Source organism: Ammodytes marinus (genome assembly GCF_949987685.1).
Source record: "Ammodytes marinus genome assembly, chromosome: 6".
Lineage (NCBI taxonomy): Eukaryota > Metazoa > Chordata > Actinopteri > Uranoscopiformes > Ammodytidae > Ammodytes > Ammodytes marinus.
Window position 1 is genome coordinate 14,827,040 of NC_137235.1, and position 27,242 is coordinate 14,854,281.

The 27,242-nt window shown below is 41.7% G+C and overlaps 3 protein-coding genes across 4 annotated transcripts in view; 2 read left to right on the top strand and 1 right to left on the bottom strand.

Annotated features, from left to right (window-relative positions):
- Window positions 1-301: 301 nt before the first annotated feature.
- Window positions 302-17,916, bottom strand: n4bp2 (NEDD4 binding protein 2). Its single transcript, XM_080029629.1, has 16 exons — window positions 17,500-17,916; window positions 15,665-16,700; window positions 13,915-14,039; window positions 13,697-13,785; window positions 13,480-13,556; window positions 13,186-13,326; window positions 10,111-12,833; window positions 9,638-9,723; window positions 7,541-7,586; window positions 7,071-7,285; window positions 6,839-6,963; window positions 6,530-6,656; window positions 4,846-5,022; window positions 4,541-4,709; window positions 1,528-1,651; window positions 302-1,424 (listed from the first exon to the last, which is right to left on the bottom strand). The coding sequence occupies exons 1-16, from the start codon at window positions 17,753-17,755 to the stop codon at window positions 1,379-1,381; spliced, it is 5,562 nt and encodes a 1,853-aa protein (XP_079885755.1). The 5' UTR covers window positions 17,756-17,916; the 3' UTR covers window positions 302-1,378.
- A 6,047-nt stretch (window positions 17,917-23,963) lies between these two features.
- Window positions 23,964-25,494, top strand: LOC307251900 (tubulin alpha-1C chain-like; the record flags this gene model as incomplete). The annotated part of the gene is made up of 3 exons (XM_080029346.1): window positions 23,964-24,189; window positions 24,283-24,431; window positions 24,514-25,494. Exons 1-3 carry the CDS (start codon window positions 23,982-23,984, stop codon window positions 25,492-25,494), a joined length of 1,338 nt encoding a protein of 445 aa, XP_079885472.1. The 5' UTR covers window positions 23,964-23,981.
- Window positions 25,495-26,801: 1,307 nt separating this feature from the next.
- Window positions 26,802-27,242, top strand: part of pds5a (PDS5 cohesin associated factor A) — a 34,327-nt gene continuing 33,886 nt past the window's right edge. The window contains exon 1 of one of the 2 annotated variants that reach the window (XM_080029415.1): window positions 26,802-26,894. The gene's annotated coding sequence lies outside the window, so the exon portion shown is untranslated. Of the gene's footprint in view, window positions 27,120-27,242 lie in introns of both variants that reach the window. The other variant, XM_080029414.1, reaches the window with a different exon arrangement.

Below are 27,242 nucleotides of genomic sequence, written 5' to 3' on the forward strand. Positions count from 1 at the left end.
CACACACACACACACACACACACACACACACACACACACACACACACACACACACACACACACACACACACACACACACACACACACACACATATATAAAAAGATATATATATATATATATATATATATATATATATATATATAAAAAAAGATATATGGGACATCAGATGTTTTGCCTCAGAGAGATTCTTTTGTATTTTCATGCAAATGGGGAAAAATTATGACAGATTAACCCACACTTGTGCAAGTCTTCAATTATTAACAAAATAGCATTTATTTCACAATACAATATTCTCTGTCAAAAGCATTTAAACATATGAATAAAAAAATACAACATTTTCTTTATGATTCATGTGTTCACAACATTATGTACAATTAGTAAAATGTGTCAACATTGTTGTTACACCTTTGTAAAAAGAAAAAAAAAATTATCACAGCTAGAAAAACAGAAGCCATTTGAACCTACAACACCCATGTAGCTACCTGAGGAATACATATCCGACAACATTTGGCACAACAGGTTTAAAAAAATAATGTTACCAGGAGCAGGCTGGAAAAAATCTGACCTCGAGACAGAAAAAAAGGAAACCTACATTTATGAATCTCAACCTGAGTTTGAATATCAGTATATTAGCTGGTAGAATAATACACTGATACACGTAACAAAAAGTAAATGAACAGTACATTTCTGAGGCAGCTGCTAGACAAAAAAAGATGTATTGCTGCAAAAATCCAGTGGAGGGTGTTCAAACTATTAAATGGCCCTTAGATCATCTGAAGAGATTCAGGCTCACCTTCTGGTGAACAAGTTGCAAAGTAACACTGACAACCAAGGAAGAAAACTCTTCCGTCGAACCCCTCCCAAGTAAAATCTGTGATTATTAGGCATATTATAAATGTATAATTAGCGTAAAATAAAATGCCCAAGTTGTGTCACAATGAAGGGTGCCATTTTACTAAAAATCCACCTCCAAGCAGATAGCATGCCATCATGTTTTAAATGAAGTGTGGTAAAATCTTTACATTAAGACTCAAACATGACTACTGAGTAGAAAATGTTCCAATGATTAAATAACACCTTATGGAGCCTTCAAAACACAAATATTTTTCATACTCGTTAAAAAAGGCACAAAGATAAACACCACACTATAAAACATTTTTAAATATAAAATGTACATACATTATAGCTTTACAGTTGCATACAAATACCTTATTTGTAAATCATGACAATTCAGTTATCTTTCAAAAAACACAAAAGAAAATCTAGTTCAAGAAACAAGGAGGCTGAGTGTACCATAGAGTATATACTGTAATTATTGTATATAGGTCGTTGTAGAAGGAGAGCGAGAGGGAGAGCTTGAATCCAATAAGATTCTTCTCACTTTAAAGAGACCAACATGAGACCTGGCTTTGGCTCAGTAAACCTGACAGATAAAGAGATAAGAGAAAAAGTTGGTGATGAACATGTTGTGTGTGCGTGCGTGTGCGTGCGTGTGTGTGTGTATGTGTGTTTGTGTGTACGTGTACCTGTAGTTTTTGTTGGTGAGGTAGTCTATAACAGCGGGGCGGATGCGGGCCACGCCCCCCTGGCTGTGGTTCCCTCTTCCTGTGATGACAGAGAGCTGAGGTCGACACAGACCCTGCTCACAATCTACACAGAAAGAAAAAGAAAACACACAAACACAGAAAACAGTTAACAGAGCTGCATGCACAAACGTCTGCAAGACCACTTGTTAGATCTTAGATGTACACCTACCACGTAACAATGTCGACCATAGCTGAGTCTAGACTTGAGCCGCAACACTGTTTCACCGAACCCACCCGATGCACTCTAAGCAGCTTAGGAACAGAACGGACCCTTTACCTTGAATTATCTCTAGATCAACTCCACGCCAATCAAACCTTTAAGGTTTGCATTGGTGGAACAGGGGTTGATGTGAGATTAATGGGTGGACCTTTAGCCATCATCCAAAACGCTTCAAGCTCAATCAGTAGACAATGGATTTTACAAAGCTCTTCACAAGTGAGTGCTTACAACTGTCTTTTGTTAAGCTTAAACCCTCTTAAAAACAATTTATTTTTTTCAAATGAATTTTCAGCATTTAGGATCTATGAGACCTGAAACGCTGAGGATATATGACCAAAGTATACAAAACACAAGGGCCGCCAACAACCAGTAGTTACGTATTTTTTTTTAATTCCATTAATCGTGCTATGAGGAACTTTTATTTATTTCTCAAACAGTCTAATTTTTCTTCTGATGATCATAAATTACATGTAACAGCAAACGAGAGCATCAATGCAAAGAATGTTATTTGTATATAGTTTTTCTTAATGCCTTTGTCATGGGTACGCTCACCCAGGAACAACAGCTGGCGTAGTAATAACACTACCACTTTTGTCCAAAGGGGGTGCAAGAATGAACAAAAACTGAAAGTTCCTCGGAGCACCTTTAAATTCCTTTCTATTTTATTTCCCCCTAGTCCACCTGCATCTAAAAAAAGTGTTTCATGAATCATGATATATTAAAGAGGTGAAGTATGTAGAAATTATTGATATTTTTCAGAACAGACTTGATAGAAATTGAATATAATATTCATAAGTATGTTTGAATTAATGTATAATCGCTTGAAATAAAAGTAGTTTATTTTATTTACTTAGAATGAGTCTTTTATATGTACATAAGAGCAGGGCTTGCCACCCTGGAGACTTCCATTTTGCACTGCCATGATTCTATAGTAGCACAGAATGGACAAACTTAATGGCCATATGCAAGTGGGTGTCCTGGGTGAAATGCACCTGTTGGCGCAGCCAATTTAATTTGCCAGCGGCAGGTCTAGATTTCCAGGCTAGGCCACTGTAGCTTCTGTTATTAATCTAAAGGTAGGGGTTACCCAGGGAGAATTGCAAAAAAAAAAATATATATATACTGTATATATATATATAGGGGAGAGTGGCCTAAGTTGTGCAACTTTTCACTCAAAGTGACTTTAAAGTAAGGCCTTGACAGTAAAGTCTCCAACTCAAATATGTACATATATTTCAGGGTGTTGTGCATCCCTGGCAATAAAAACTTTGGATCTGGAATAAACTGTTGAAGAAATATAGCTTTCGGAAAAAAAGTTGTCTTGATGCACAACTTGCCCCCGGTGTGGTGTAAGTTGTGCGGTTGGAGAGAATACCATGGGGTGAATTGTGCCATTGATATATATCTCATAAAATTGTAATGCAAGACAAATCCATTTGACAATCACTTATTTAAGGTTTATTTAAAGTAAATAAAGTAAATAGTTGACAAAGATTGAAGGACAATTTTCTTAAACAAGGCCTAGCAGATCTAATGGTTTTACCTGCAAAGCTCACAATGACAAAGTCACCATCATCATCTTTCTGGCCATCTGAACTCTCATCAGTGGGGTCGTTAAGTGGAATTGAGATGTCACTCTCTTCTGAGCAACTGTAGACAATCACTTTCTTTTGGTGACCAGCGTATACAGCCATGCCACTGGCAGAACTCTCAAATGTACTTTGCACTAGTTGCTCTGTGCTTGTGGAACCAACTGCCACCTGACAAATGTGATTCCCCTACATTGCTGCCTTTAAATCAAGGCTCAAAACCCATATGTACACCCTGGCGTTTCCTCCCCATTAACTATCTTACCTCTGCACTACTATCTGTGTTTATGTGGATGTATGGGCTTTATGTCTTTTATTTTGGTTATTGTACCTTCATTGTTTACCTACTGAATGCACTATGTACAGCACTTTGGACAGTGCAAACTGTCATAAATGTGCTTTTATAAATACATTTTACTTATTTACTTACTTATAACTCACCCAGGCCCTTTGCCACAAATCACCCCAATCCCAGAAATTTGGATAATAGGAATGATGCAGCAGTTTAGGGTTGACATTGTGCTAACTGTATAGACTCAAAATGTAGCATACCAAAGCACTAAAACATGTGTCAAATGTTTTCAAACTATAATTGTTCAGACACAATAATCAAAAAACCTTGATCATGGAAATTTTACTTTGAAAGGCAAAACACTTAAATGTGCTTATATCTTATTCATTGTGTCTCCCTTCTTTACAGGATGAGTCAAATGGATGGCTCTTCTTAAATACGTATGTGGTCACATTTCCAATTTCTTCCACGGTTTTCTAGAAACAAGGGGTGGCACAACTTCCCAAATGCACAACTTAGGCCACTCTCCCATATATATTTTTATATATATATATATTTTTTTTTTAAGATAATTTTTGGGTGTTTTTTTTTTAGCTTTTTTAGAGGGGGACGCTCTAACCACTAAACCACAAGCGCCCCTATTTTTTTTTATAGCATTACAGATAAGAGATCTTTACAGTGAAATCTTGATCCTTGCAGAGGAAACCAATTAAAATAAATCACTTGCCGATAATGGAAATTCACCACAATCAACATATTTTGTGTTGATTGTTTGTGTTGAGTGTTTTTTAATATGATAAAGTTTTATCCTCCCATCCCTAGTACACTGTAGAGTATATTGTTAATTTTTACCTGTGGTTTTGTCTTCCAAGACCTGGGCCAGATGCTCCAGAGCCTCATCTACATGCAGCCCATGGAGGTCCAGGATGTTGCTAGGCAACAGCGATGAGTTGACCCGCTCGAAAATCTGAACTGCTGCGCGGTGATTGGCCTCACGCATCCGCTTGCCGTGTAGGTGACCCTACAAAAAGAGGGGTTTCAAAGAACTCACTATGAGCATTATTATTAAATTTTTTGGAATAATAAATGGAGGAAAGCTAAATGAGTTATACATATTACCTCTAATATAGTATGCAGAAAAACATTCAGCTCCTCACCTGCTGCGCATAAAATGAAGCAACTTCTTTTTGACCTTGCTTGAAGGCCTCAGCCGCCTTGGAAAAACTCTCCAGCTGTCTGTTCCTCTGTAGGCTAGCCTCAGCCCTGAAATCCTGATACTCTGGATCCTCAGTGTCCTGGTAGTTGGATACGGTCACTTCCAGGGCCTTCTGCCTCTGACACATTCAAAAAACGCATTACAGTATTTAATGGATTCTTGCTTTTAAAAAAAGATGTACCATTTTAGCGGTAAAATGTTACGTACAGTAAACACAGTTGTGATGTATTGAAGATGAACTGGTGATACCATCACTGTCTAGATATATTGATAGTATGGTGCAATAAAATACTATGAGATTCTAATTCAGAAACCAAATCTCAGAAAATTAGAATATTACATAAAATCAATAAAAAAAAGATTTTAAATACAGAAATGTCAGCCCTCTAGAAAGTATAGTCATGCATATGTACTAAGTACTTGGTTTGGGCCCCTTTTGCACAATTCTTTGCCTAAATGCGGCGTGGCATGGATGCTATCAGTCTGTGGCACTGCTGAGGTGTTATGGAAGCCCAGGTTGCTTTGATAGAGGCCTTCAGCTCGTCTGTATTGTTGGGTCTGGTGTGTCTCATCTTCCTCTTGACATTACTCCATAGTTTCTCTATTGGGTTCAGGTCAGGAGAGTTGGCTGGCCAATCAACACAGTAATACCATGGTCAGTCAACCAGTTACTTGTGGTTTTGGCACTATGGACAGGTGTCAAGTCTTGCTGGAAAAAGTAATTCAGCATCTCCATAAAGCTTGTCAACAGACGGAAGCATGAAGTGCACTAAAATCTTCTGGTAGATGGCTGTGGTGACTTTGGACTTGATAACACAGTGGACCAACACCATCAGATGACATGGTGCCTCAAATCATCACTGACTGTTGAAACTTGACAGTTGTCTTCAAGCAACTTGGATTGTGTGCCTCTCCACTCTTCCTCTAGACTGTGGGACCTTGATTTCCAAATGAAATGCAACATTTCATTAGGATCAGTGATGATTTGGGGTGCCATGTCATCTGCTGCTGTTAGTCCACTGTGTCTGTTGACAAGCTTTATGGTGATGACAATATCCATTTCCAGATAGACTTGGCACCTGCCCACAGTACCATAAACCACTGGTAACTGGTTGACTGACAATGGTATTACTGTGCATGAATGGCCAGACAACTCTCCTGACCTGAACTCTTTAGAGAAACTATGGACTATTGTCAAGAGGAAGATGATACACACCAGACCCAACAATACAGAGGAGCTGAAGGCCACTATCAAAGCAAACTGGTCTTCCATAACAACTCAGCAGTGCCACAGACTGATAGCATCCATGCCACGCCGCATTGAGGCAAGAATTCATGCAAAAGGGGCCCAAACCAAGTACTTAGTAGATATGCATGATTATACTTTCTAGAGGGCCGACATTTCTGTATTTGAAAACCTTTTTTTTATTGATTTTATGTAATATAAATACATTATTTTCACCTTTAAAGTTGAATTACTGAAATAAATGAACTTTTGCACGATATTCTAATTTTTCAAGTATATATATATAGTAACATTGTACATGTGATACACACGTGAAATAAATGTATACATCTATTCTGTTTCACTGTCTGTTTCTCCCTAGGCCTGTGTTTGTGAATACTTTTTCTCTGTCCTTGCTGGCTGCTCTCTGGTGGTCGGACCGAGGTGCCTCTGGGGCGACCACTGTCTTGACGGGCCCCTCATCAAGTAGAGTGCGAAGAAACCGCTCAGTCTGGATCAGGTTGTAGCTACACAAAGATATAAATACAAGTTTGTCAGGAGTATAAACCAGTTGTTCAACACAAAATATGCATACATACTTGCATAGACTCTAGGAAAGAGATTAGATTTATCATCATTCTTTAATGATTTAGTGTCTCTGTCAAACATGCAAAATGAATACAGTCTCAAAAGTTGTTGTTTTATTCACTTGTGGTCTCTGAAGATGTCCAGGAGGAAATGCCTGTCAATGGTGGGGAAGAGGGTGAACAGTTGGTTCTCCTTCAACAGGGTGGATCCGTCTCGCCGGTCCAGGTCTGCACGACTCTGTCTAGTCTGAAAGAGGTCAGGATGTAAGGAACTGAGAAAATAATATGATACAAGAAGTTTGGTGTGACAGAAAATACTAAGAGTCTAGCAGGTACATAATGTGCAAGTGCTACCTTTTCAAAGTTCTCCTGCAAAGCCTGCTCCTCTTTTATAATATCTCTAAAAGACACTTGTGGGCGGGACACATTCCAGTGGTCCATGAGTGGCATCAGACCAGGGGCCTCTGGTTGGCTGTCCAGGAACCCGTAACCATCGGCACTAATCAGGAAATTTGTCTGATCTCGTGACCCTGATTTGGCCACCTGTGAATCACCCCAGTGTACCGAACCTAGAAATTCAAAGGGTTGATATTCAGCGGGTGTGACACTAAATATTGTTACTGTACATCTGAAAAAATCTAAAAGAATGAAAGATGATGTTATGTTTATTTTTGTTTGGCAGGGACAATACAGTAAAGCACTGTAGCAGCCCCAATTACTGATTAGGTGTGTGTGTGTGTGTGTGTGTGTGTGTGTGTGTGTGTGTGTGTGTGTGTGTGTGTGTGTGTGTGTGTGTGTGTGTGTGTGTGTGTGTGTGTACTTACTTTCCTGAAACAAGTGAAAGGAAAGACTAGCTTGTCTCTGCTTTTCCTGTAAAACAGCATTCAAGGTTAAATTAACAGAGGGAGACTCACTCACAGTAAATCAGGGCAGATTTAGTTGCATAGATACAACTAAAGGTGGTAAATTATCATTGCACAACATAAAACCTGCAATATACCACTTGGGGGCAGCAGAATGTTGTTAATGCAAGACTGACACATTGATATTTTATCTGATTAACTTCTTTACACATCAAATCACTCATGGGGCAACATGTGCATTGATTTTTTTTAGCTACGTTAGTTTCCACTAGATGAATGTAAATTAATGTATTCTCTTTTAGCTGTTTGTGGTCAGGACCAACTCCTGGGGGAAGTATCTGGCACTTCAGAGGCTACCAGCTGCTATCATTTGGACAACTAAACAATGAAAGTCACAGAGCTCCCAAAATCACCTCCCGCAATGTAACTTCAGGGTTCGACATAACGTATAGCCCGATGGCCAGTAAAATCATATGCAGGGCAAGTTGATTGGCCAGTCACTGTCCCGCCCGGGCCAGTGACTGGCCAATCACAGTTCAGTATCTTTTTGTAGACTACATCATGGTTCATTGAAATGCGCGTTGAGAGTCGGAATGAAAGCAGTGTTTATTTAAGACTCAATATAATAAACCTAATATAAAATATATTTTTTAATGAAAGGCCAGTGGACACCGATGTGTGGGTGTTTTGACAGGCGGGGCAACAAGCGGGTGCACTCTCGCTCCGTTGGCAGAGCTGCCTACCGTCCGCCTGCGAGTCGACAAATCAATCGACTTGCTTTGCCCCCTTTCTTTCTTCCCACAGCAGAGGTTGAGGTGCAGAAAATGATAACTGCGCTTTTCCTTTATCTGCCGCCGTAATGTTACAGTATTTTCATCCAAGCCCCAATGGTAATACAAATGAGAGGCGTTATTTAAACGCTGTGAATGCGTCTCCGGTGATTGTGTCGGTTGTAGACAGAAACGAACGGAGGGACTCCGCTCACTGTACAGTATAGTCGCGCAGTTTGGCACTGTGTTTTCAGGCTCGAGACATTCAATCAGATCGCGGAAGTCTTTCCCATTGAAATCGCTAACGGGGAGAATATCCCCGGTTATTATTTTAGCCACAAACCACAGTTCATCTGCGCGGCGGCTCACTCGCTGGCGAGATCACACGGTGAAACGCTGCTGTGATCGGACGAAGGCATTGTGTGTTTCTAAGGTGATTTAACGTCATAGTCTTAGACGAGCGTTTAACTTATGCTGCATATTTTGCACTGCATTGTTTTTTATCAATAGTTTGAAAAAATGGTCCCACACCGGACTCTTATGTGAAGCTGACACTTCATGGAGAAGTGACACTCCTGCAGCGCGCTCACGACCAGACGTGAACTCACATACACGGTGAAATCTCCCATTAAAAAAACGGCATAACCCACTGATTTTCGGATTTCTATTCTATTTTTAAAGTCAACTTGAGCGCAAGTGGAAAACCGGTCATTCGGTCGACACATTCACATCCCTAATGCATATAGAGAAAGTAATAAAAACAGCCTACCACACCACAAAGAATGATCAGACCTTCATCTCTTATTTTTTTTTATGTTTGATCATGACTTCTGCAAGTGAACTATTCATTAAACTGCCCAAATTCAAGAATAAAAACAACCATCAAACTACTGGACTTTAAAATACTGGCCGACTCTTTCAACATACTTTCAGTTGTAGGCTTCTAATTCAATATGTTTGCCTGGTTTTATATTATGTGTATGAACAATATCAACATTTCATATAATTAACTAAAAGAAAAATAACCAAATCTAAAGGGAATATCTATACTATTACAGAATAGATATTCCCTTTAGATCTGGTTATCTTTCTTTATTTTTCTAATACAGGTATTATAATTATTGACACTAAATTATGAAGAAAAAAAAAGTGTGTGCAGGGCCAGTGAAAATATACAAGGGGCCAGTAAAACTCGGATCCACTGGCCCGGCGGGCCAGTAGGAAAAAAAAGTTATGTTGAACCCTGAACTTTATATATTGTAGTATGAAAATATTTGAGCCGTTTTACCTGAATGGTTTCCTTCCACTTCTGGTGGAGCTGTTTGGCCAGGTTCAGGTCCATCTGCACTTCATAGTCATCAGAGGAGCAGGCTCCTACATATTGTGGACCAGAGAGGACAGATAGACTCATGAAGTTTCTGAGCACCAGGGGAGCATCGAACAGAATAAGAAACAGTATTTCAGATGGTAGAATTTCAATGGCAGCAAGCAACTTTTTGTTAGTTTACATAACGGGCAATTTGACAACTACACCCACATCATGGCTAGGTGTGTAGAACTAAAAGAGTTTAAACTTGAAACTGAAGTTATGTTATTCATTACAAACTTCCTTTACGTGGAGGTCTTCAACGAGGGACTGTCCAAAAGGATGTGCTGTTATCAGTATGTGTACGAATAACCTCAGCATACATAAGCCTTAAAGGAATAGTACAACATTTGACATTTTTTGCTTTTTGCCTTACTGTCCGGTGTCTTAATTACCTGGGTCTACTCCGACAGGACCGAACAGTTCAGTAAGCTGAAGTGCCAGCTCAGTGGGTAGCTTCAGCTCCACACTCTGAATGTTCAGTGGTCGGCTCCTTCTCTCCCCCATGTGTCTCCTTTCCGTACTCTCCTCCTTTTTCTGTCTTCCCTCACTCTCCATCTCGTCTAGCTCGGCCTGCAGCATCCGGTTGACTTCGTCCATGCTAGCAATCTCCTCTTCAATCTCAACTCTTGACTCTTCAATTATTACTCCATCAGCAAAACCTCCACCCCAAGCGCTGTCGCCTAGGTCAGCTTCTGATGTCCCTCTGTATTCAGTTTCAACACAGCTCTCCCCTTCGTTTGATGCGTGAGGCAGACTAAGTTCTGTTTGTGGAGGTTTTTCCAGTTGGGAGGTGGTGTCAGGATGACCTTCGCTTCTAACATCTGTAGTACTGGAGATCCCATCTGACTCACTAACTGGCCCAGAGGTTGACTTATTTGTCCGCTCATCAAACACAATTAGCTCTCGATTGGGCCAATCTTCAGGACGATGCTCATCTAACACATTAGAACATAATAACCTGTTTTCTACATCCATACCTAAAGCTCCACACAGACTCGATGGGTTTTGGTCTTTTTCTCCCCCGGTGCCATCCTCCTCTTCTTCCTCTCTTTCACCATACTCATCTCTGAAGAACCTCTCTCCAGAATCCAGTAGCAGATTGGTGGTCCATTCTAGGTCCTGATGGCATTTATCATACAGATCTTCCAACATATCAAAACTAACCAGTTTAAAATGGCGGCTGAGAATGCGCAGGCTCTCCAGTCGGTCTTGAGTTGCCCCGAGCTCTTTCTCCTCAACCTGTGTGCCTTTCTCATGGCCCACACGGTAGGGGACCACTCTTTGGTCAGAAGGATTAACTGCAACCGCTGCAGAAACGGCAGAGGACAGCTCTGGCACAAAGCGACCAGAGTCTCCGGACAGGACTGTGACGTCACTCGGGTTGCTGGACGCGGAGACGGCAGCCTCTTCAGGGCTGTCCTGACGATTGAGACGCCAGAGAAGGGCAAAGTCATGAGGCTCGGTCTGGGTGGGGCATCCTGTGTCTACCAGGGAAAGTGGGGAAGGAGGCTGCAGATGTGTCTCAGATTCGGAGTCGGTGGACGGGTCAAAATTAGGTTGAGGGCAAAGGCTAGTGTTGCAGCTAGCATTATAGCTAGGTTCAACATCTACATTAATGCTATTCGGACTACTGTTTATATTGGGACATTCGGGAGTATTTGGTGAAGAAGTAGGATAGTTCTGAGTAAAGGTGAGGGCTAGTTTGCACTGTTTCCCTGATCTGCGACCCTGGCGCTGTTTTCTCTCCTGACTGCCACCACTGAAAGATGATGAGTCCAAAGAGCCATCCAAAGGACTCGGACACACCTCACTATGACTGATATCTGCCTCAACTTTATTCTCGGTGCAGTTATCGTTGTCCACATCTGTATGCCCAGCACCAGGCTCTGCACTAACTTCACCTTCCAAATTGTGGCTTACTACATCACAGCAAACATTTTTCTCCTCACATTTGGAGACAACTAGCGAATCAGCAGAAAGAGGTAGGGGAGGCTTTGTTGGATTGGTTGATTTTAAATCAACAGACGCGGTCTCTCTGCCAATCTCTGACACATTATTATCATTCCCTCCAGTGGTACTATTTGTTTCATTTTCAGTTTGAAGTCCCTCCCAATGATCAATTCTAGATTCCCTGGCCTTACAAGAGTCGGCTGCCTTCCAGTCTAACACACAGTCAGGTAATTCACCTCTGCTTGCGTCAAGTCTGCTCATGTTTTGTTTTCGCTCCTCACTGTTAGATTCACTGCCCCGGGATTCCTCAAACCCGCCACCTGCCGCTTCCCCCTCCATCCCTGATTCCTCCCCAGAGATCTGGGAAAGGGAAGATGAACGAGAAGAGCCGGTCTGAATGGGAGCTACACCAGTCTGAATAAGATCAAGAAGCTTCTGAAACTCCTGGGTCCTGGGTCCTGACTGCCCTTTAGTTTGATTTCTGTTGGCTTCTTGAGACAAACCCTCTTCTTCTTTATGCCCATCTCTTCTCCTCACCTGCCGCTGCTCAAGGGACCCTTCAGAAGGCCAATCTCCGTCAAACTCTGTTAACTTAGGAATTACCTTCTCTCCCACATCCCTTTCCATCTCAACACCATCTGCTTCCTCTTCATTTGTCTTTTCTTTCTCCTTTGCCTTGCTGTCTGATTGGTTAGTATCTTTCACCAGATCTGCAGGAGGCTGGAGCCTGTCAAAATCCGACCTCCTGCTTGGCCTCTCTCTCTTCACTCGTTGTCCAATGGATTCAGAGAAAGCCACGGGCATTTCATCCCCATGATTATCTTCGTTCATCACCGATTCCACAATACAGTCTGGGATTCTCTGATCTCCTATTGGATGATTCTGTTCTAACTGCGCGTCCAACTCAGAATCTAATTCCCCCAAATACATGTCAGCATCGCTGTCGGAGATTTCGGCGTGTTCCGTTAGTGTTCCAGTAGGTTGGAAGTCGAGGGACTCCGTAGAGTTCTGGGTGCCGTCTCCCATCATTCCCATCTCGCCAAAACGTCCGATAGACGACACGTCAGGGAGGGAGGAAAACAGCTGAGGGTGGGACTTTTTACACCCCTCAGAAAATCCAGGTTGCCCTACAAGGTCTGGACAAGGTGTTTCAGAAGAATCCAGCCTGGAGAAAACAAGAGATGTGAAAGGTACATTTAACCTAACATGTGGACATTTAATAGCAACAGTGACAATATAATAACATACTTTTTATACAAGGAAATATTTTACCTTGTGTGCACTAATAAAAAGCAGAGTTATCGCTTTTGGTTTTTTGGTGAAAAAGGTTTATACAACTTTGAAAAATGGGTACTCTTCTCTCTCTGTGATAAAGTCACTACTAGACAGTAGATATATAGATATTGTAGTGATACAAATGGCCTACATTATATTGGTTTCACCAATTCTCAGTACAATGTAAAACAGATAGCAGATGGTTATAGCAGATGTCCTGTACATTTATGGGCCAAACTCACTGTGAGCTTTTGTTCTCCAGAATCAGGCGCTGTTTCACCTCAGGCATTTGTGAACCCATGATGGACTGGACTGTGACGAAGCGCTCGTATCCATTAAGCATGCGTCGGATTCTTTCCGCTGGCACATTGTGTGTGCTGCGTCTTCATATAGATATAGACAAACGCAGACAAAGATTCAAGACACAAAACAGTGTTATTTAAAATATCTGCAACAGCATTTTGCTCTTGAAAATAAATATATATATTTCACAGTCTGCAATGTCTCAATTGACACAATTGTCAATTGTCTCTCACCTCTCCAGTTCTCTGGGCTTGTTCTTCCACCAAGTGTCCGGCTCTCGGAACAGCACTTTGTATCCATGTTTCAGTGCCTAGCAACAGTTCATGAATGCGATGTTACTCAAGAGGGCATTTTATGGACCTTTTGTCCAGAGCAGCTAGTTCTGCAGAAGAAGTCAATCCATGTGAGATCTTTTACCATGCTTTATACACTGCAGGCAAGCTGACTGACCTGCGCCACATAGGGTTTCATCTCCCAGCCCTGCATGTTGGTGTTGTCAATGATGATGGGATTAGCACTCCTTCCAAAAGCCTCCTTGGCTATAGGAATAAAGTTGACACAGGAGAAACACACTTTATCACACAGCAGTTTAAAAGGAAACAGTGGCTATCAATTACACAGATAATGAATATTGACTTGCTACTGCTGTCTGTGTGTGTGTGCTTTACCTCGTTTATGGTTCCAATCATGAGCCTCCCCAAGAGCAGTTGGTTCAAAGTGATATGCTCCACCGCGAGTGAAATAGTCGTCAGTGCTCAGTTTAACTCCACCTGGGTTATGCTCGACCAATGCTCTGCAGACACACACACACAAACGAATGAAGACAGGTGATGTTAAATAGGTTGTGATAGATGTAATAAAAGTCTGACTCAAAACAGTGTTTTTTGATGCATTACTACTATATTGATAGAGTTCTACTTTTAGTAAGGTTGTGTCATCATCAGAGCCGGCCCAAGCCTTCAGGGGGCCCTAAGCGAAATATGATTAGGGGGCCCCTCTCCAATGTTAGCGCTGCTGAAACTATAGATCTTTGTTAAATATCATTCACACACCCAGTGTTTTCCACTAGTGCCTCCACTGTGTGGCTGTGCGAAAATATTAGACAGCCGAGATTCCGACCCTGCTAGGGGTGTCCGGGGGTATGCCCCCCCGGGAGATTTTTTTTAACCTTCTTAAAGTGAAATGCATGAATCTGGTGCACTTTGAGAGGAAAATTAAGAGGCTAAATCTGAAAAATTTTGTGTGAACAAATAATTTGGAGACACTGGGTCAGATGAATTAGAAGCTATTGAAGAAGGACACATGGATTTTCCAAACAAATATTAATATAAAATAAAATATTATGGAGAGTCCTCTGGGTTGGGCTTGGAGCTCTTTTTCTTTTACGGGACATATTTCTCTGTAATATAATGAATTAATTTAAATGCAGTGTGAGGAACGAAGCAGAAGAACTCTGTTGTCCAGCTACTGTATCTTTTTTTCCACAAACAAGGCTGAAATAGGCTATAGACTATACACAGTGCATGGGCAACTGAGGGCAGCCCCATTTCCAATTGTTTTTAAATAAACTCAATACACACTGTGCATGGATGTGAACGTGACATGATCATCCTCCCAGATGAACTGATTACATTTTTAGGCTATTAATGATCTAGACCAAAACATTTTATTCCTACATATTCCTATATGATGTTAATATCAAACACAGAAACTAAAAAAAAAAAAATTGAGTGGGCCCCCCAGGCAGTCGGGGGCCCTAAGCGGCCGCTTAGTTCGCTTATGCCTCGGGCCGGCTCTGGTCATCATTACCACTGGCATATCTGATATATTCTAACCTTCTTAAGTAGCTTTTAACACAAGAGCAAACCTTTTTCACAAAACCCATTGTAGTAAACACCAGAATAAGACAAGAGAAAAGTAAATTATATAAACTCACGAAAATCCCAATGAAACAACATGGTTTGAAGATGCTTTTTTACAGGGCTGCACTCATTAGACTTCTGATCAGAATGCAGTTTCAGAGTCAAGTCAACAACAGACAAGGCTTAAAATCATCTTTAAATGTTCAGCCTTGACCTTGGCACCGACCAGAGTCTCCGCTCTAACAACATAAGGCCCCCTGTGATGCCTTGTATGTCAAAAGTTGAATTTTCTAAAATAATCCTGACAAGCCAGCAAATCAATAGTGAACAATCTGATTATAAAGTCGTCTGATTTCACAGCCTTGTAAAAGCAAAACATTAATATTCATTTGCAAGCCAAATGAGTTCCTCGTCACCACTGTGATGCCTGTAGTTGTGAGGCAAAGTTGCCTCACAACTACAGGCATCACAGGTCTGCTAAACTGCACTCCTGAGCAGCGTACGCTACTAGAGAGCTTAGAGAGTATTGCTGTTTAGAGCATCCCAACCATCTTACCTTGCCAAGGTTGACTTGCCAGATCCTGGAGCTCCACGTAGCAGCACTAGGACCCTCCCTTCCAGACGCAGCCTGTTGTACTGGGCCGGAGGCTGTGGAGCAGCAGGCAGGGCCCAGGACTTTGGAATAGTAGCAAAAGGTTTGAGAGGTGCTTGACTGACAGGGCTTTGACTCAGCCAGGGAGAAGCATGTCTGGGCAGGCTGGGCCAGTTGGAAGGCGCTTGAGCCACAGGGGTAATGAAGGCTGGCCCCTGGTTTCCATGGAAACGGGGGGCAAACGCTGGTGCCTCCGGGTTCCAGGATGGTGTGTAACTAAACGGCCCCTGATTCAATGTGTTCACCTTAGATCTTGCTCCTCCGACTATCTCCTTAGAGGGCATGACCCAAGCCTTGTCTGTACGTGTGTGTGATGATTGCTCCTGCTTCTTATACAGCTGGAAAGCTGAGGGACGTCCTGAAGCTGCCAGGTCCAGAGGAGGCGTTGGCTTGTCTTTAGGCATCTCCGTCATCAGATGTGAGAAATCCACGATCGAAAGACGCTCCTCAGCGCCCTCGTCCTCGTCCTCCCAAGTGCTGAGCTGGTCAAGCGGGGAGGAGGCTCCAGAGATTTGCTCCACGGTTCCACCCACCAGGCCCTGCTGCTGGACAAAGGGCCCTATGGACCCAGGGTGCAGGCTGGAATGAAGCAGCTCGGGGAGGACCTGCTCTGGAAAGGGCACTGGAGGGAAAGTGGATAAATAGTGGCTGCTGCTGAGGCACTCTGCCTTAAAGGCTTGTTTTGTGGTTAGTGTCTCTAGCTCCTGATCCACCAGCAGGTCCAGCTCTCCTGTCAGGAGGCCGGTGGAGGGAGGAGAGTAGGAGGAGGGCAGCTGCGATGACCTGGAGGGGTCATGGTCAGGTCTAGGTTCAGAAAAGTGCCGTGAGCTGAGCAGGGCTGCAGCAGTTCGCTCAAAGCCAGAGACGGGAGGAGAGGGAACAGGGCCAGCAACTTCAGCAGCCACAGACAACTCCAAGAGAGAGTCCATTGCATTTTCAACTAGAAACAGAGAAGATACAGACACCAGGAAAAAGCAAAAATTATTATTATTAACTACTAGTAAGTAATTCGTCCAATACCTGATTAGCATTTTAAAAAGGTTGATTTTCACATGTGCTCTCACAAAACATGGCGGTCTTACTTTTAAATACTGTTCAGTATCTAAAAAAAATATTGTTTTGTATGTTCTGCATTGGGAATTCTTTCGTTACAACTGTCACCTTTGGCCTTTAAACACTAAACGCAGAGATTTTTTTGTCATTTTTTGAACACCTGATGTATGTTCAAGAAAGACTCCGAATGTCACCTGACCTGGGGTCAGTGACCTTTCGTTATTATATGTTGCTGCTGTACCCCTCCAGACTCTGGAACAGCCTTTTACTCTTTTGTCAAATCAGCAGTGTACAAAAAACACACACATTTAAATGTGTTGTTGGTGTTGCTTTTCCCTTTCTGTTTTGATTGTGCTTAGGTGACTTAGCAGTAACTTACTGAGACCCATTAGCCAGTGTAAGTGAATTTGAAAGTAATTAACGCAGGTATGTGCTGTAGTAGGCTATGTCAGTGTCATACGGGAGACTGGCAGCTCATCAAACAGGCACAACAAGTGGAACAGGGTGCGTGTGTCAGTTTCACAAGAAATGCAAGGTTCTGCTGATCTGGTATTCTAACATGATTAATGCCATGTGGTTAAATGCTTCAACCCTGTCAGAAATGCACTAACATGCTACCCGGCTAACGACTTAGCAAAGTTACAACACAGCAGGTTGGACAGCTGGGCTTCCGTGTTTCTAGCTACCTTTAAAATCACACTCGGACAGCACGATGTAAATAACTTCGGGGTCCAGGTGTGAGAACATCTCCTGCATGCTTTTGACGATGGTCTCCTTGCCGGAGCTGGAGAGCGAGGTGCTTGCGGGAAAGTTGTTCGCCATTGCACCGCCAAATCCCTGGGGTGGTCGGTAGCCCGTGTTGTGGCCGGGGCTTCCCTCCTCCGGCAGCGGCCCGCCGGGGACTCTGGCCGGGCTCTGGCCGTTCTTCTTTCTACGAGGCATGCTGAGCAGTCGCCGCCGGTTGCTCTCATTAGCGGCCGCACGGAGCTAACTAACTAGCCGAGGAGGGAGGAAAGGGTGTCCCGGAGCTGAAGACATGCTACTGAAGTGTCGGGTAGAGTAACCAAAGTACAACGACTCAAGGTTATGATATCTAACAGCACTCCAAGTGGTGGATTTTAAATAAATGAGAGGGAATACAAACTGTGTAGCCTACCAAATCCGCCGGGGAGGTTTACACCGGAAATCAAGATGGTGCCTTCAAAATAAAATGGACGACCTGGCACCTGGCACATGGTCCCTGTTGGATTTTGAAAAGTGTCCGTGTAACAAGAAAAAACAACAACAACACTGTTACAAATTAAATTCCAATATATTAAATAAGTTGAGTATGACTAATACAAAGCTGTGCACCATGGGTGATCGGGCCTTTTCTGCTGCTGCCCCTAGACTATGGAACGCCCTCCCTGACCACCTGAGGGCCCCACAGACTACAGCTCTTTTTAAACGGAACCTCAAAACACATCTCTTTAAAAGAGCATTTAGCTAAACTTTCTTTGAGGTTCCCCCTTTTTAAGCACTTTGAGATTCTTGAATATAAAGTGCATTATGAATAAAATGTATTATTATTATTATTATTATTACTAATATGAGAAAAAAATACGTAAATCAAAAGTGAGATGCAGGCAGCCCTGCTACTGTTAACTTGTCACCTTTAACCTAGGCTACTGGATTAGGCTTCTACGAGTGAATCATTCATCAAGATTTTAACGAGTTCTACTTATTATGGTGTATGGTATTTGTAGGCCTACTTGGTGTTTTATTTGTAACAATGCTTCATCTTTTATAAGTTGGTCATATTGTATTTATCAACTTATTATTAGAAACGTGATAATTTAGTGGAGTAAAGGGAAATATTTATTTTGTTAAATGTAATGTAGGTTGGCTATAAAGTAGCCTAGCTATTTGTGAAAAGTATTTTTAAGTAAAGTACAGGTACCTCAATATTGTTCTAGGACACATAAATTGAGCCATTGCCCTTGTTTATAGGCCTAGGTCCTTGTATATTTCAAACAACTTGCATTAAGGTTTTTGTCTTCATAAAATTCAAACTGCATTTGGATTCTGACCACTTGATTGTTAACTAAACTACTGACATTAGCTGCAAGAACGATGCTGATATTTAACACAGATGGTTCTACATGGTTCTTTGATATTACAATAATGAAAATAGCTGTCACAACCCCACCTCTTTTAGTTTTTTCTTTTGATTCTATAGGCCTACCTAAATTTGGGAACATGGTCCCTTTTACAGGTCATGCTTATTACCAGAATGTACATAATCAACTTAACATATCATGCCAAATGTTAATGAAACAATACTATAGTAGGCTATTTAGTTGGGGTCCTTGCTACTTGAAAATCAAAAGCAGGTGATCTGCAGAATGTTTTGTTGTGGGTGAAGTTGAATCCCCTTTTCAATTCAAGCAGTTACCCACTGTATCATTACTATCACACATCGTTATAATAGGCCTAAAGAAAGTGAAAGTGCTGAAATTTCACTAGGCTATAGGTATAGTGGTATAAATGTTAGTATGGCAACAATAACAATGCCTTTGCACAATGCTGTACTGAAGTAAATTATTTTACAATGATCAAATGTTGCTGTTATTTGCCAGACAACAGCAGACAGAAAAATGTGTTGCTGGTGTGATGAGGATCTGTAATGATCCTGTGTAGCCCCTCCACATACATTGCTGTAGAGTTCCTCCATGGATAGCAGCTCTGTCCTGGTCAGTCACTTGGGGGCACTGTTAAACAGATGTTTGAACTCATCACTATTATTCAACCATTTTTAATGTCACACTGTTACAGGTAGCCAAACATGTTATTGCTTTATGACTTTTTAAGCATCAGTAGTGTTTGATATAACATTTGAAAATTTCAGATTTACGTTTAAGTTGGGATTTGTGCTTCATGTGAGGACTGACTGGAAGAACTGAAGCCTAGGCTCAATACATAATTGAAAATGTTCAAAAGTATGTATTTCAAAATACACATAAAAGTACTTTTTAATGTAATTGGCTTATCATTTATGCATTGTTGTGTCACTTTGACGTTGCAATTTTTTTAAATATTATTTTCAGGCATTTTTCATGCTTTATTTGACAGTGCAGCGAGACAGAGATGAAATGGGGAAGAGAGGGGAATAACATGCAGAGAACGACCCGGGCCTGATTCAAACCCACGTCTGCTGCAAACGACAACTGAGCCGCACACTCTAACCACTACACCACGAGCGCCCCCCGGCGTTGCAATGTTTCAAGGTTTGGCTGACTTTGAAATAGAAATGTAGTTGAGTAAAAAGGACAATATTTGCCTCTGAATTGTAGTAGAGATGATGTAGCTGAAAAAAATACTCATGTTAAGTATAATTAACTAAAAACTGAACTTAAATAGGGGACAGTGGGGGGAGTTGTGCCAGTGGGGAAGTATAGTGCCACCCCTTGTTTCTAGAAAACCATAGAAGAAATTGGAAATGTGACCGCATATTTAACTAATCATGTAAAGAAGTGAGACACATGGAATAAGATATAAGCATATTTAAGCTCAAAAAACAGTTTTTTGTCTTTCAAAGTAAAATTTCCATGATCCATGTGTCTGAACAATTATAGACATGTTTGAAAACATTTGACACATGTTTTAGGGCTTTAGTATGCTACACTTTGAGTCTATACAGTTAGCACGATGTCATCCCTAAACTGCTGCATCATGCTAATTATCCAAAATTCTGGGGTTGGGGTGATTTGTGCCAAAGGGCCTGGGGTGAGTTATAAGAAGATAATTAAGTAAGTAAGTAAAATGTATTCATAAAAGCACAATGATAACAGATTGTACTGTCCAAAGTGCTGTACATAGTGCATTCAGTAGGTAAACAATGAAGGTAAAATAACAACAACAAAAATAAAAGACATAAAGCCCAGACATCCACATATAAACATAGATAGTAGTGCAGAGGTAAAATAGTTGATGGGGAGGAAAAGCCAGGGTGTACAAATGGGTTTTGAGCCTTGATTTAAAGGCAGAAATTAAGGGGGAATCACGTATGTCAGGTGGCAGTTGGTTCCACAAGCACGGAGCAGCTAGTGCGAAGTAAATTTCTGAGAGTTTTGCCAGTGGCATGGCTGTATACGCTGGTCATCAAAAAGATAGTGATTGTATACAGTAGCTCAGAAGAGACTGACATCTCCATTCCAGTTAACGACACCACTGATGAGAGTTCAGATGGCCAGAAAGATGATGATGGGGACTTTGTCATTGTGAGCTTTGCAGGTAAAACCACCTAGATCTGCTAGGCCATGTTTAAAAAAAATTTACCTTCAATCTTGTAAAATATTTACTTAATTTACTTTAAATAAACCTTAAATAAGTAATAGTCTAATGGATTTGTCTTGCATTACAGTTTATGAGATTCATAACAATCACACAATTTACCCTATGGTATTCTCTCCAAAGGCACAACTTACCCCGCACCGGGGGCAAGTTGTGCCACAAGACAACTTTTTTTCCGAAAGCTATATTTCTTAAACAGTTTCTTATTTCAGATCCAAAGTTATTGTTGCCAGGGATGCACCACATCCTGAAATGTAAGTAGGGGAGAACGGGGGAATCTGAGGCATCGGGTAATGTGAGCCACCCCCTGTATCTAGGCAACGGAAAACATTTTTGGTCAAGTGAGATATATGTTTTCAAGCCCCTCTCATTTCCCCATGGCCCTGAAAGAGAGGACCTCATGGTGCTGTGGTAAGCATGTTTTTTTCACCAAAATAGGTATTTTGCATGTAAAAGTGCATTTTCTTGCTGTCAACTTAATCAACTGTTGTGCCAAAGCAAATGTATTCACGTAGAAAAACTTCTATCATACGTGTTGATGAACTACCAACATATAAAAACCATGTGATGATATTAGCTAAAGATTAGCCTGAAATGCGAAGAGAGGTAGTTTTTTCTCAAATTGTGGTGGTGGGGGGAAGTGAGCCAAATGTTGTGGGGGAAAGTGAGACACTCTCACTTTCCCCCACCATGAGGCACAAGTTAAGTTTAGTCTTAAACATATTTTAATGTAATATTACATAACACATTGTAGAATTGCCATCATGCCAAGGAAATACACCAGGAAGACGACCTGGGGCAACCACACGGAAAGAGCACCTTCTCATCTTTCCCTGTAACCTTCAGGGCTGGAATGTAGAGTAGGTCTAGTTGTAGAGTATGACAGGCTGATGTTATAATCCAGTTGGGTCTTCTCCTGTGTTCTGAGTCCCAGGCTGTTCTTGCTGGTTCTGATTTTCCTATGCTTTGACCCCCAGACACAAGCTGGCTCTAAGGGTCCTGTGTTCTGACCCCAAGACTGTGTTCTAATCTAACTGGTTCTATCTTTCATTTGAATCTTATTAAAACCTTTTGAATTATAATATGTTGTATTTGATTTTGTTCAGAGTTACTTTCAAGTGTTTAGAAATTTGCTTTGCTTAATTGACCAAACCCCATCATTCTTTTACTAGTCCGACATTAGTTCTGGAATGTGTGGCTAGCTTTCAGGATTCTAACTGTTACAATATGTGTTGTTATGGTAGTTTCAGAGTGGAAAAAGTAAGTGGATCAGTTTACCCCCAGCTGGTTCACTTTACCCCCTTGATTTTTCTGGTCTGTCTCAGTTTACCCCACAGCTGGGGTAAAGTGAGCCACATGACAACTTTTTTTTAAACAATCATATTTTCACTGCCCTTTGTCTTAGGGGTACAGCAGCAAAATATAATAACAAAAATTCTGCTAATGCCCATTTCTAGAAAACATCCTGAATTAATGGGAAATGTGTAAATTTGAATGATAAATCATTTTAGCTTCCTTAGAGGGGAGCAAATGTAAAAAGTGGCTTAGATTACCCCGTTCTCCCCTATATATTTTAGTTGGAGACATTACTGTCAAGGCCTCACTTTAAAGTCACTTTGAGTAAAAAGTGGCACATCTCCCCCCACTCTCCCCTATATTAATTTAGTGAATAAAGTTACTCTCCAGTCCTGCTGAGCAGGTACGTTCTCCCACCACTTATTGTAAAAGTAAAAACAGCTGGTTTTAATTGCAGTAATGCCTGTTCAAACTGTAGTGCTTAACTTTTTTGAGTTGACAATGTTGGTTAAGACTATCAGCTCCACAAAACTATCTCAGTATGGCAGCGTTTACAAATTGGTGTCACGCCCCGACAATATAGTACAGGAGCTCAAAAAATACCAAGAACTGCCAGGAAATGTTTCAGTTGTTGATTCTACTGCTATGAAAGAACCTGGACTTACAGCAGAAAGTATAAAAACCAGGCGTGATCACTGAAGGCTTACAACATGTACTGTAAATGCGCAGACAGTGTTGTTGTATTTACACAGAATTCCTAATGGGGGCAACAGAAGTTATGCAATATATCTTTAAAATACTGATGAAAACAAAATAATTCATTAAATAATCATTTTAAAAATGTTTACTGTAAAATGTATTTTAGCTAATGCTTTTGATCAAAGTGACTTCCAACTGAGGTATAGGCAGATTGCATACCTGGTCTTGTCTTATGGCCCACACTGTAGGCTTTATGCCCCTGTATCTGAGTTCAAACCCTGGTCTGCCACGCCAAAGTCAATGGCCTAACCGTCTGATAGATATCCAGCTTTTCTGTGTGGGTGATGCCAAATGTGAGATGTTCTTCTTTCAGAGCTTGTGGCATGAACATGGATAATAAGGGATTATTCAAATTGAAGGCATCTGTGTTCACTCCACTTTATAAGTCAGTGGTCCACGTGGTCAGCGGTAATTATTAACTTGTTATCGATACCCAAAGTGGAATGTGACTGATTTTGACCAATAAAAAAGGAGCACATGTGAGTGTCAACCTCGGGGGCAAAGTTTCACCAGGTAAGGGATAGCATGAAACACCTTGCTTGGGGGGAAAAAAATCTTCAGTTACTTCTTTTTATGCTGGAGCTGTAAGAGATAATTGAGTCTCATCTACTTAATCCCAACCTCCTTTAAACTTCACAGTTTGAGCAAACATGGTGAGTTTGAAAATGAAATGTAGGTGTTTTATTTCCTTGTCATGCCCTAAATTAAGCAAAATCAAAGCTCTGAATGTCTTGTGTAAAAATATAAACTTTTTTGCTTTCCACAGCGTGAGTGTATCTCAATGCACGTTGGTCAGGCTGGTGTCCAGATTGGCAATGCCTGCTGGGAGCTTTACTGCCTTGAACATGGGATCCAGCCGGACGGACAGATGCCCAGTGACAAGACCCGCGCTGGTGGAGATGGTTCCTTTAACACCTTCTTCAGTGAGACTGGATCTGGAAAGTATGTCCCCAGAGCAATTTTTGTGGACCTGGAACCCACTGTCATCGGTAAATTGAAATTTAATATAGATGCTGTAGTTTAGTTTGATTTCATAAAGTCAAATTGTCAAGTAATGAGATACTGGTTGAATGTCTCTTCAGATGAGGTGCGCACTGGAACTTACCGCCAGCTGTTCCACCCTGAACAGATGATCACCGGTAAGGAGGATGCTGCCAACAACTACGCCCGTGGACACTACACCATTGGCAAAGAGATCATTGACCTGGTGCTGGACAGGACCCGTAAACTGGTGGGTAACTTGAGATCAAATTAAATTACATAACCGTTAGACATACTATCTGTGATCAGTGTCTCTCCCTCTCTGTCCTCAGTCTGACGGGTGCACTAGCCTTCAGGGATTCCTGATTTTCCACAGCTTTGGAGGTGGCACCGGCTCTGGTTTCACCTCCCTGCTGATGGAGCGCTTGTCTGTTGACTACGGCAAGAAGTCCAAGCTTGAGTTCTCAGTCTACCCAGCTCCTCAGATGTCCAGCGCTGTGGTGGAGCCCTACAACTCCATCCTGACCACCCACACCACCCTGGAGCACTCTGACTGTGCCTTCATGGTAGATAACGAGGCCATCTATGATATCTGCCGTAGAAACCTCAATATTGAGCATCCCAGTTTCCCCAACCTCAACAGGTTGATGAGTCAGATTGTATCCTCAGTCACTGCCTCCCTTCGTTTTGATGGCGCCCTCAATGTTGATCTGACGGAGTTCCAGACTAACTTGGTGCCATATCCCCGAATCCACTTCCCCCTGGCCACCTATGCCCCTGTCATCTCTGCTGAGAAGGCTTACCATGAGCAGTTAACAGTGGCAGACATCACCAACTCCTGCTTCGAGCCAGCCAATCAGATGGTGAAATGTGACCCTCGCCATGGCAAATACATGGCATGTTGCCTCTTGTATCGTGGTGATGTGGTTCCCAAAGAAGTGAATGCTGCCATAGCCACCATCAAGAGCAAGCGCTCCATCCAGTTTGTGGACTGGTGCCCCACTGGTTTCAAGGTTGGAATCAACTACCAGCCGCCCACTGTAGTTCCTGGTGGAGACCTGGCCAAGGTCCAGAGGGCTGTGTGCATGTTGAGCAATACCACTGCTATTGCGGAGGCCTGGGCTCGGCTCAACCACAAGTTTGATCTAATGTACGCTAAGCGGGCCTTTGTTCACTGGTATGTGGGTGAGGGTATGGAGGAGGGAGAGTTTTCCGAGGCCAGAGAGGACATGGCAGCTCTGGAGAAGGATTATGAGGAGGTTGGAGCTGATAGTCCGGGAGATGGAGATGAAGAAGATGAAGAAGAGTATTAAACAGGCAGGCATTGATCTCAAACAGCTTCTTTTTTTTTTGTCAATTTGATAAATAAAATGTATTCCTTCACTGAACTTGTGTCTCTGTAATTCCAATGGGCACAACTACTGTTTAAGAACAGCATATTTAATAGAGCAGTGCATATTGTTCTGTTTCAGTAGCTCTCATTCCAAAAGCCGGCTGCTATTTTTCCCAGTATTTATATTTTCTGTGATACTTTGATCTTCTGTGTCTTGTCACATTGCACTGTAGGCCTATAGCCATATTCTAGCATAATGTGTTCAGAATAATATGTTCAGCAATCAAACCAAGCTCATTTGCACACAGCCTACACTCACTAGTAAGCCTATATTTTAAAATAGGCCTATTCATAGCAGTGTATTTGCCATTTTGACCAAATTGGGTTTATTGTAGCCTACTTGTAGCCTACGTACGCCTACAAGGAATTTTATAGATTTATTTATTTTTTAATCCAAATGCATTTTTTGTTGGTGGCCCATCTTACCTTAATGTGTTAAGGTAAATTGGGCCATGTGTTTCAGCCTAAATGGTCCACCTTCTGAATGGAGTTTTAGCATGTAGCCTATTTTGATGGTTCTTAAAAAGTATCGATATTATTATATTATATGATGCCTTTCACATTTCCCACTCTAATTGTGTGTATTAGCCGGTCCAGGGTGCATTGTAAGTAAGATTTCACTCACACACACACACACACACACACACGCACACGCACACGCACACGCACACACACACACACACACACACACACACACACACACACACACACACACACACACACACACACACACACACACACACACACACACACACACACACACACACACACAATTTCCTAAATGAGTTGATGTTATTCATGACATTTTAAGTGTTATTTTCCCTGAATTATTTTAATGTTTAAATGTAGGATAATTGTAGCCTAGGCTATTGTTATATTTAGTTTAAATATTAAATTTATTTTGAGTGGCTCATTTTTGATGATCAGCAGATGTTTCAAAAACTCTGGGGCCTGAACAATAATATTTTATTAGGCCTACATCAATTCAGCACAACAATATTCCAAACGGTCCCTATTATTAACCATATAAACACAATTCAAAGTCATATATTGTTTTATTCTAGTTTCCCAGGCGATCTACCAAAACGTGGCCCAATATTAGACATTATAAAATAAATGCATTTCTGCATCAGGGTGAAGTAATAGAGCTGCTCGTTTCTGACTCCCGCCATGTATTTGATGCTGGAGTACTGCTGGGAGACCGAGGGGGGCGCTCTGCAACCAGCCTTCACACAGACAGCACTGACTGAACGGACAGAGAGCTTTGTGCCGAAAACTAAACCCAACCTGACTAATGAATTAAAACGGCCCACTTCAGAGGTAAATACTTACGAAGAAATGCTTGGCAAATACCCAGAGGTTGTAGACGTAGTTGTATATTTGAAAATAGATTAATTTAGCATTTGTTAGGGTGTTCAAAATCATCCGTGGGGGCAAGTTGTTGGAGAGAGAAGAGGACTCAAGGCGACGGTAGCAGCCCTGCTTCGCCTGTGAACTAGCGGCAGTACGGAGCGATGCGTTGAAGTTAAAAAAAGACAGTAACAAGTAAATAAGCTTCATTTTTAAACTTCACAAAGTGGTGGCGTTTGTTGTAAACCACAGGAACTGACCACGAGCGTGGCTATTTAAGGCAAAGATGATGGGATACTTCACTTCCTCTGTGATTGT